This window comes from Haliotis rufescens, unplaced genomic scaffold (assembly GCF_023055435.1).
Source record: "Haliotis rufescens isolate VD_foot unplaced genomic scaffold, xgHalRufe1.0.p SCAF_5, whole genome shotgun sequence".
Classification (NCBI taxonomy): Eukaryota; Metazoa; Mollusca; class Gastropoda; order Lepetellida; family Haliotidae; genus Haliotis; species Haliotis rufescens.
In genome coordinates this window covers 29,605,942-29,616,904 of record NW_025964223.1, presented here as the reverse complement: position 1 = coordinate 29,616,904, position 10,963 = coordinate 29,605,942, and the positions used below count along the sequence as shown (strand labels likewise).

Sequence of the window (10,963 nt, the reverse complement as noted above, 5' to 3'; positions counted from 1 at the left end):
ATTCTTGGGTCAGAGGGTGGGGCTTCTGGGCATAATGCTGTGCCACCACCAGGGCCCGTGCCAAACAGGATTGATCTTCGTTTTTGATCTGTACAATGCACTGTTTGCCTGTTAAAAAGGCTTCGAGTCCAATCACGTTTTTAAGTCGGGGAGCACCACTGCCCGATCCTAGCCTGTCGGGATCTGCTACGTGTACTAAAGTCACAACCATGGTGGCATCGATGTTCAGGTCTTTGTTGGACTGTTGGACTTTTTCCACGGCATGCAAAATATTTAGCCCATGGAGATCTTCAAAGCGACATAAGGGAATCCGTATGGGGCTGTTCAAAGCGGGATGATCGATACCTAGACCAATACGATCTCCCTTCTGGCCTGACATCTGTTGATAAAAGTCATCGATCACCCTGTCAAATAAAGCTGGCAGTTCCATGGGAACGCGGTCCGGTGGTACGGTGTCAAAGTAGTCTGGGTTGAAAGTCAAACGATACGTATGATTAGCAGTTCTTAATCGTCTGGAGCGGGTGGTATCTTTCCTCTCCAAACGATAGGGCGTACTTTGGTTGCTCGTCATGATAGCGATGCCTGTCTGATGAACGTCTGTACTCTAAGAGGGACTGAACGTCTGATTTATGGACAACCCTTCCCCAAAACAGGATCGAAATCTGACCAATCCGAAGCCTGGGTTGTCGACCAATCAGAAGACAGCTACGACCAATCAGAAGACAGCACCCGAGCAGAGCCAAGAAATCATCATCATCATGAGCAGCAACAGCAACAACATGTCTGAAAACTGGGATCTAGAGATCGCCACAGTGACACATCCTTTGCCCCTGTGGAAAGAAACATCACCACCATTGTCTCCACCATGGCAATGTGCCAGATGCCAAGGGTGCCTGCCTGTCTATTCACTTGGTACAAGGGCATGGGATGGGACTTTCAAGTGCGTTTATTGCGGCACTGTCCTAAAGGACACTTACGTGAGGCGTTTAACGCACACCAGTAAGTGTCCTGTCAGACGCCAAATGACAGTCAGCCCGTGCCTTTGCACCGTTGCGTGTACCTGCATGTAATCATCAAAACGGCCCTTTTCAGGGCCACCCATCTCTCCTGAAAGAACGCTTTCATCCTTTGCTTTGACGACCCTCAAACCCCCACACCATGAACCCGCCTCCTCCTTCCCTCCCTCCCTTTACCACCACCCTCCCTTCACCACCACCACCACGTCTATGTTTAGAACAACAACAACAAAACTCTTTTCTTGTTCACCTTTTACGACCGCTTCCCAGGGTTTTTTTCCCCTTCCCTCCCTCCCTCCTCCTCCTCCTCCCCCGGAAAACGGAGGCAACGTCCTCTTGGAGGTGCACGCACCACCGGACACGGAGGCGACGCCCTCTTTGAGGTGCGCACGACACCGGACACGGATGCGACGCCCTCTTGGAGGCTCACGCCACCGGAAACGGAGGCGCAGTCCTCTTGGAGGTGCGCACGCCACCGGAAACGGATGTGACGCCACCGAAAACGGATGGGACGCCCTCTTGGATGCGTACGCCACCGGAAACGGAGGTGACGCCATCTTGGAGGCACACGCCACCGGAAACGGAGGTGACGCCATCTTGGTCCTGAAATCCTGAGCGGTCCTCGACTGATGGAGACAACTACTCTCGTTCAGTCGTGTCGAACTGGTCAACGTACTGTTGAAGCAAGTCATGCAAAAAACATCGTGAATAGCCTTATAAGAGTATTGAACAATATGTCACAATTAAATTATTTGTCGAATATACGGTTGTGTAACCCATCATTTGGAACCCGAGGATGGATCTTTCAGTCATTTAAATTTATCGATGTTGACACCACCCTTTCATGACGATTGTACGATAAAGCCTATACCAACCATCCCTTACTTAACAGTTTTGTACGTTTGTCATCATACACAGTATTTCTCGAATTGGACATGTGAAACGCAAGCTCAACTGACAAAGATCATTTCTAGTCAATTGGCGTCTTGGACACTACGGTAGTAAGGTTATTACAATTTACGTAAGAATTTATTACATTTTACCGCAAGTAGAGATTATTACAATTTACGTCAATTTTTATTACAATTTGCGTATCACAATTTACGTCAAATATTATTACAATTTACGTTGTTATTACAATTTACGTCAAAATTATTACAATTTGCTGCAAGTATTACAATTTACCTTTTTATTACAATTTACGTCGTAACAATGCTCAAGCAGATATGGACAGATATCCCGCAGGACTTTGTGCGACGCTTGGTCCATTCCATGAGACAAAGATGTGTTGCTTGCATCTCAACCAGACGTGGACACACACCCTATTGATTTGTAAATTGACATTTTGGCATGTTCATGGTTTTTTTTATGAAATCACGCATTTTCTGGCCTACGAGACTCTAAAAGACTCATAAAAACAAGATATATATACACCACATTTTATAATATTTATGAAAATAACATTCATGATATCACCCGTACAAGCATTTTGTATAGACACACAACCACATCCATTCCTTCACTCACAACAGCCTACTCAAACCACAAACACACCCGCTCATTCAAACATATCCAAACCCTCATTGACAACTGCTCAATCACATCCGAACCCTCACCCACACCCTATTCCTCAAAGGGGCGGTCAGGTAACCTAGTGGTTAAAGCGTTCGCTCGTCACGACGAAGACCCGTGTTCTATTCCCGACATTGGTACAATGTGTGAAGCCCATTTCTGGTGCCATACCAACTCCCTTATCTACATTTTCAACCACGCTCTCACTGGCAACCACATCCTTTCCCACTTCCACAAAAAGAAGCAGCATCCACGTACCAAGTATACAGCACATCCTTACAGGCCAGTCACTCATCACAACTCGCAGCATCTCCATACAACAAACCATACAACACAGCAAAACAACAGTGAAAATGATAGGAATTATCACATGTATACAACTGCCCAATTTATGTTTTTATATTATATTTTCTTCTCTGAAACATTGAGAAGATAAATGCAGCAAGTGTTTTAACCAGATCGTCGCACTGCATTAAGAATACGGTTTGGTCTGCAGAAGATATGGTAATAAACGAGGGGTTAACAAGGGATACTTGCTGTCAAAGATTGAGTCTCTGATCTCTATAACAATCACACGTTACCAAAAAGTGAACTTCATCTTCAACAGTTTGGCTATTACATAATTTGAAGTTGTATGTTTTCTTATTTACGCATACACTTCAAGAATGCCAAGCAAACAGTCAGCTGTCAGTATTGGCTGGCGCTTCAGATCAGCAGATACGATTTATTCATCAGAAAATAGCTGGACCCTCAGGACTGTTGAATAGCACTGACTCCTATCAGTTCGAACTGAGTCAAATGGAACCGGAAGACCTCGTTTCCACAACTTTCCTGATTTCCGTTTTTACTGTTAGGGGGGGGGGCACGGGTGGCCCAGTCGTCTAAGGCAAGAATGTAAAACAAAGGGAATACACGCATATCATGGCGTGAAGTGCCGATGTAAAAACAACATACTTCAAAGGGTTAACCGAAAACACGTTGATTTATTGCTCATTGTTATCTAACTCAAGGGAGTTTTTTAGGAACCGTGGACGTTATGAAAATAGTTGTCACGTGGGCTTTCTCAGTCGACCTTTGAGACTTGACACCTATGTGAAACACTTGAAACAATCTAAGCGATCAGTTAAGAAACGAACACGGGTTATAATATCCCGAAACGATATATATATTTTAAAATAGTTGATTGTTACAGAGACACGTGACGTCGAATAAGTTTCTTTGTACAGCTGCAGACGTGTTGGATATTGTTCCTTTGTGTGGATAGTCACGGATACATTCCTCGAACAAGGAAGCTGCCTAAAATTATACACATAAATTTGGTAGGTTGTGATTATGATATTTGCATTTTGTTTTCCTTCATTTGCTGCAGCAATGGACAGATTCATTCTTGTTCCTCTACGTCTTGGTTGGGAAATTCTTCGATGCGCGATAGACGTTGTTTTCACAAGTCTTTTCCTTTGAAAGCGTGTATATATTACAGTCAATTTGTCATTTTGACTGCAACATCTGTCCATTTCTTTAACAGATTGACTAAAATTGATTAGGACGATCAAAAGGGCCTAAAACCATCATAATAGATTATTATGTAGGATTAGAAGCCAAACAATATAGAAATGTACTTTTCATCGTAACATTTTCAGTCTCTTGGTGATGATATTAAACATAAACATGTTTTGAATTCGTTGTCATAATAATACAGATGGACATTTTTTTCAGTCAATTTGTAAAATAACTGAATATTCAGGCGTTTAATAAATGTCTTAAGTGAAAATTTTGCCCATTTTGACTGTAAAACTATAAACACGATAAAATAAGCAATGCTCAGGAGAAATATTTACTTTGTGTTGCAAGTCAAAATAGTGTAAACGTAAATCACACAATTACCAAGCAAGTGACTTATCAAAACTTCGTCACCATTACCGATGCTACCCACAAAGATACCAACATTTCCTTATTATTTCCAAAACTGTATTTCATTTTGTTGATCAATGTGACCATACGCCCTTATACTATCAATAAAAGTGACAAATGCACTTACGAATTGCGCAGCACAGGTCGCGAACTAGTCTAGGTTTCTGCTATAACATCCGGGTACTCACGGGAAAAAACAATAACAAAGGCAACAACCAGTCCCGGGGAATTGCTTTAGATCAGCGCCCCTTTAAATTCATTCATTCAATTGACTTACAGTGTTTAAATACATAAGGGGTTGATTTAAATTGTTCAAGATTGTCTGGCGAATACTCACATTCATTTATTATCATGAACATTATGACTTTTTACCTGTGTCCCTTATAACTTTTGTGCATAATAATGAAAATAAATGAACTGAAAAAATAATATATGTATATTTGTTCCAATTTATAACCATTTTAGCCACTTGAATTACGAAAAAAAAGAAAAGAAAAAAAAAAGTGCTTTCGTAAAATGCGCCGCCACAGGCTATATTTAGTAAACAAATATTCAAAACTCTCCACACTGCTTGGCGTATTCAATGGCATTTCATGTAGAGATGATAGATCACTGGGAGGAGCTTATGCACACTCGATGACCCCTGACGTCACAGGGCATTGTTTCCCCGGTGTGACTGGCAACAAAATACTACAAAGTACGTCATAGGGTATTGTCACGTGTTTGAAAAGTTTGTGCAGAGAGCATATATATTATATGGTCTCTGGTTTATGGTACTGTATTGTGGTTTGTTGTGGCAGTTATGACTTTTTTAAGGCATATTTTACTGACTGACTGCACTGCATTATTTACTTCCAGGACGTCTGATGAAACCTGCGGGCGTTTCAGGAATAACACGAGAGTTGGCATTCGTCACCAATCGCCCCTTTCCGTAACCTGTAAGAAGACATAACACGAGTTGGTCACGAACGGACCCGGGTTTTTTTAGTGGATGGGGTATATTTGGTGTAGCCTAGAGAGTTGCTGTTCTTGGCGATGACGTTACTACCACGTGACTTCATGATCACATGATAACATTCTTCGCAGCTGGTGAGTGTCAAGATTTCAAGGTAGGTTGATAAATATAAGCCTCCACAAGCAAGACGATATCATATATTAAGTGTGGAGGCATGTATTCAATGTAACAGTTCATGTATTCACTGGCCTATATGTGAAAGACTTTCTTCAATGTATTCTTGCAGCTTTAATTAACGGATAATAACTGAGTCTTTGTTATTATACTTTGTCGGTACACTTCACGTAAATTTGGCGTTGTGGGTTGTCAAATGCTACATACTTGATTGAACAAGTTCATGTTTATTTAACGATGGGCCTTCACTTTCGAAAAAGAAATAGGCAGAGGAGGTCAACGCGCAAATAAACGCCCAAACAATTGTGTGTTGAGAAGTAGGTTACGTCAGTTTCAAGTTTCAGAAAGAATCGAAAACAGGTATCAGAAACTATCGACACAGTATTAGCCAAGGCGCATTAAAATAAAACGGACCAGTTTTTGTACGTAGGATAAATGTGTTTAATTTGAAACCTGGAAAGTCGCTGACAGCTTTTCATCGGGTAATACGTGTTTGTATTTTACGTGCTTAGTTTTGCTACTGTGAATTTACAGTATATCATACGATCATACTACATAGATCATAATTACATTTTCACGTGGTTTAATCCGATATAGATACTTTTACGTCCTTGGTTTAAGATATTAAATCAATGAATTTGCTCTTTCATGATCAGTTGACTTTTTGAATCACAAAGTTAGGTGAAGCTATTGTATGATGTTGTATTGGCCTACTTTCTGGATAACTTGTGTCTACGGTGAAATATTCTTTATTTTTTGGGTAGCCTGTGCTAATATTACCCAGTTAACGACTTGTTCCTCTTGAAATCCCAAGTCCAAAGTTAGTAACAGCTACTAACAATGACTAACACTATCATGACAATCTCTTCCTTTGTTGGGTCATGTGATACGTGGGTGAGGTGTCATGTGAGTCCCCCCTGACTTGGATTGGCTGCATATATGAGCCAAGTGTTGCGTAGTCCCTAGTCAGTGCTGGTACTGGTAGTCTGTCAGAAGAAGCAAACGTACAGTGCTATTCAGGTATAGTTTTTGTAATGTCTTGTGAACATTGGGTAATCAGCATGCAGTATGTGCCATAACAGTTTGAGTCTATACTTGTTCAAAGTGGACAAAGATTATGATATGATAACAGTGGCTCCTGTAGTTTTGTTCTGTTTTCTTTTTCTTTCTCTGTATCATCTGCAAAGTAGATGATGTTTGGCATTAATATATCATAGGGTACTTTGAAATTGTTGATTCTGCATATATGATATATTAACAAAATGTTTAGTGACAAACTCTTCTGAGTTGACATTGCTAAACATAGATCAGATTCATATTAGATATGATTTATGAATATACATGACATTATGGGAAGCATTTTTTACAGACAAGGTGTTGTCATTTTGAACAAGTGCTCAGTTGATTGTATACTGTAAATCTTGAAATTAGTGCGAGCGTGCATCATTGACCATTCTAATCAGTGATCTGTTGTTTGTTCAATTATTATTGACAACTTTGAACTTCCGTTATGCCAGAATAAACATATAGACTGTGTGTTGTTTTTAGGAAAACACTGTTTATTGTTAGTACGGAAGTGCTTTACTCAGTGCTAATAGGCGGTGCTATTTGCTGCTTTATTGGAATAAGGTAAGGGTATATGTATCATTCCACTGGGGATGGGGTGGGAGGAGTCGCATTTTTGGCTAGGGGTCGGCTGTCATATTAATTTGGATACGCATTAATTACAAGATTAACAGTATTGTATCAGACATCGTATATGATGTGATATGTTTGAATATCTGATGTTATGAAATTATTTGATATCTATGCCCTTTATGTTTTATGTTTCAGTTATTTGTTCCATATCATTTGAAAATTCTATTTTGAAGGACAATCCTTGAACTTTAATCATGTTAATATCCTGTTTCTCTATGCATGATATTACATCCTGTGTCACGTGAAATGTTGGCATGACCTCCTTTGTGAGTGATCACATGATGTTGACTATACATGACCTAGATTAGCCTGCAGCTATTATATGGCTAGTAAGTCATATATGCACTTTAGCCCCTGCAACAGGAAGAATATTGACTTTTCTATTTCACAAAATATCTTTTTGGAATAGTTTTCAGAGCTCCAGATAAGCTTTTGGTGTTGTGGGTATTTTACCTATGCATTTTAAAATCATTGGGTATCAGTAATTCTATCTTGGTATTCAAATTTCTGTTACCCACTAGTGTTTACACATGTGGGTATTTAAGTTAAATATTTAAAAACACTATTCATCTAGTCCCTGCAAACTGGTGTCGTGTGGGTTCGAGAGCTTTATAGGACTCAGAAATACCACGATACTTCCACAAGAAAGTGTGATGGCAAATGATCATGATGTAACTGTCATCGTGGAGTTTGGCAAGTTTGACGGAATGCCTGTTTATAATTTCAAAATAAGTTGTTGATTTGCTAAACGAATACGCAGGGTTACTTCACAATATTTTGATGATACGCACAAGTTTTATTTTTGTAGCGTATCTGTAATGTTCGTTGCATATTTGATACGCTTGGATTTTGTTTTACTGCATGTTTCTGATGCATATTTTACGCAAATACGCAGCTTATCTGGAGCTCTGTTTTTTTATATCATCTACAATTAGGATGTTAATAAACATCCAGAAACCATTCCAGAGTAGGTAGACATAAACAAAGGTTTGTCCTGGCCTCAAAACTGGGGGTCATTACCCCCTGGCTGTGCTACAGAGTCATAGGTCTTTTGGTTTACAAGATATTAATTGATATCAGATTTCTAAATAAATTACATATAATTGTTGGTTTGAATCCAGGTTCGCCCTGATTATATTTCATCATTTGTCAGCATCATACCCGTGCTTGTGGTTTTCCCCAAATTGGTAAATGTCTGAGACCTGCATCACTTAAGGCTTTCCTCCAACATGAAGGTGACACACCGTGATTTAACTGGAATACTGTTATTAGCAGCGTTAAACCCAACTTGCTAACTCTAATAATTTATCTTTTAAAGGTAAAAAATATTGTGTTCTTCCACTACTCCTGCTTTTAAATCATATTTTACATATTTATTTACTGTCTACCATGTCAGCACTGTTGTTGATCTAATTAAATTGTAATGTCCTACATTTGTTGTTTTATTTGTAGATAATTTAACCTGAAAAGGCAACTGCTATGTGGTGTCATTATTCTGCATGTGACTTACTGCATGCAGTACAGTACACATCTTCCCGAGGCAAGGGAGTTAACAGACTATAAAAGTCATGTTTCCACCCTTGCCGAATCAGGCTGGAATTTCTGGGCTCAATCGTAGCGACACCAGTGGCTATCACGAGTTATGTCTCTTCCTCCTATCATGCCTATTGAGCAATCAGATTCCACCTCTCATAAAATTTGCATTTGCTTCAAAGAAAATGGCGACGCCCAGTCAAGAGAATCTGATCGATAATCAAGATCTATGCCAGATGTTGATTTCGTTTTGTGATTTTGATTGGACTTTGCATAGACTTGTGAGTCCAGCCAAAATGTAACTCCATAACACAAGACTAGATTGGCAAGGATGGAAACTGGACTTTTATAGTCGGTTAACTCCCTTGCCTCGGGAAGATGTACTGTACACAATATATTATATCAACTTATGAGTGGTCACTGGTCAGCCTGTTGTAGTTATTATGATTCATTGTTTAGTTGAATCTGTGACGTTTGGGTTTTAAATCAGATTTAGATTTTGACAATATATTATTAATGTGTGATGGAAAACTTAAATAAATTAGCATAAGAGGGGAAGCGATTCTTGCGTTTTTCATGTAAGCTTTATGCTTCATATTTTGTAACTTGAAATGTTGTGACATTTTTTATTCTTTGGCTAGATGTGGGAATTCCATTAAATTGTTGATTTTGAGAGACTGAATGATCTGCATCACAACTGTCACAATAGGAAAATTATGCTGCATATATTCTACTTAGATGGCATCAAATACACAGATTTCCTGGCTCAGGGCAACGCTGTTAAATTCAAACTTATATGGGTTTATACTGGAAACTAGTCTTATTTTGAAGGAAATGCCCAATGAATGAGATATTTCATTAGATGCATAAGGTAAAAGGCGACTACAGGATCGGGCGGTCAGGCTCACTGACTTGGTTGATGCATGTGATTGATCCCAGCTGCATGGATCGATGTTCATGAAGTCAATCACTGGATTGTCCAGACTCGATCATTTCCAGACCGCCGTCATATAGCTGGAATATTGCTGAGTGCGGCGTTAAACAACAAACAAAGGATACAATTCTTTTTTTGACGTATTTTTGTCTAGCTATGACTTTTTACCTTCATGTAACCCCTTTTTGTAGTGTTTCTGCATTTTTTCACATTCCTCTGAAATCACAAGACCTTTGTCTTATTTTGATTCTGCTGAAATTACAACCTGCAGTGATGTGTTCTGGTTACAGATCAGTGCAATTCAAACTACAAAGATGCAGTACACAGTGATGATAATGTGTGCCTTCGCAGCAACAGTGGCAGCCATGCCCCAGTATGTGGAGTGGTTTGAGATGAAGCCAGCGATGACTGTGTCAGAGGCTAGACTCTCGTTTGCTCCTTACACAGAAGAATGGGACTCCTTCAAGAAACAACATAGTAGGTTCATGTGATAGTCATGGTAGTAGGATATGCTCTTATGTCTAAAATCTACAAATGATCATGATGAGGCAGTTTATTATTTTCTCTAGATGTGGAAGGATCAAGGAATGAACTATGGCATCATTTTAGATAAATATTAATCCTACATCGTTCATGTTTAAGGTTGTCGTTACACATGTTAATATGCTGGTTGTATTCTTGCACTTGCAGACCGAAATTATGAGGAAGTGGAGGAGCCGGCACGCTTTGAAATCTTCAAGCAGAATCTTAAGTACATTGAGCAGCACAACCAAAAGTACTCCCAAGGCCAAAAATCCTACTACCTGGGAATAAACCAGTTTGCTGATATGGTTTGTTCTAGATTAATTTATTCACTACCATCAATCCTGTATGCATAAAATTCTTCTTTTGTTTAATGTCATTTATTGCGGAAAAAGTGAGACAAGATGTGAAATTATTAACAATGGTAACTTTGGAATCTAGAATAATATTTTGAAAATGTCTTTATTCTTGTTTCTGTTGATTTTAAGAGATCTTGGAAAGAATGTTCAGAGTAAACTTATAGCAAGTAGTGGTGTGCAATACACATCTTCCAAACAAATGAAAGTCATCATTGTGAATGAGAATTGGACTTTGTTTTCAAACTCTTGTTTTACACTTCTACTGCACCAGGATGATTATGGATCTTTT

The 10,963-nt window shown here is 39.3% G+C and overlaps 1 protein-coding gene across 2 annotated transcripts in view; it reads left to right on the top strand.

Annotated features, from left to right (window-relative positions):
* Positions 1-5,489: 5,489 nt before the first annotated feature.
* The window catches only part of LOC124116881 (procathepsin L-like), a 32,603-nt gene continuing 27,129 nt past the window's right edge, over positions 5,490-10,963 (top strand). Inside the window, exons 1-3 of one of the 2 annotated variants that reach the window (XM_046478465.1) lie at positions 5,490-5,608; positions 10,084-10,270; positions 10,484-10,623. In XM_046478465.1, the coding sequence (XP_046334421.1) occupies positions 5,567-5,608; positions 10,084-10,270; positions 10,484-10,623 (369 nt within the window). In that variant the 5' untranslated portion in view covers positions 5,490-5,566. Of the gene's footprint in view, positions 5,609-6,503; positions 6,649-10,083; positions 10,271-10,483; positions 10,624-10,963 lie in introns of those variants that run through there. The other variant, XM_046478466.1, reaches the window with a different exon arrangement.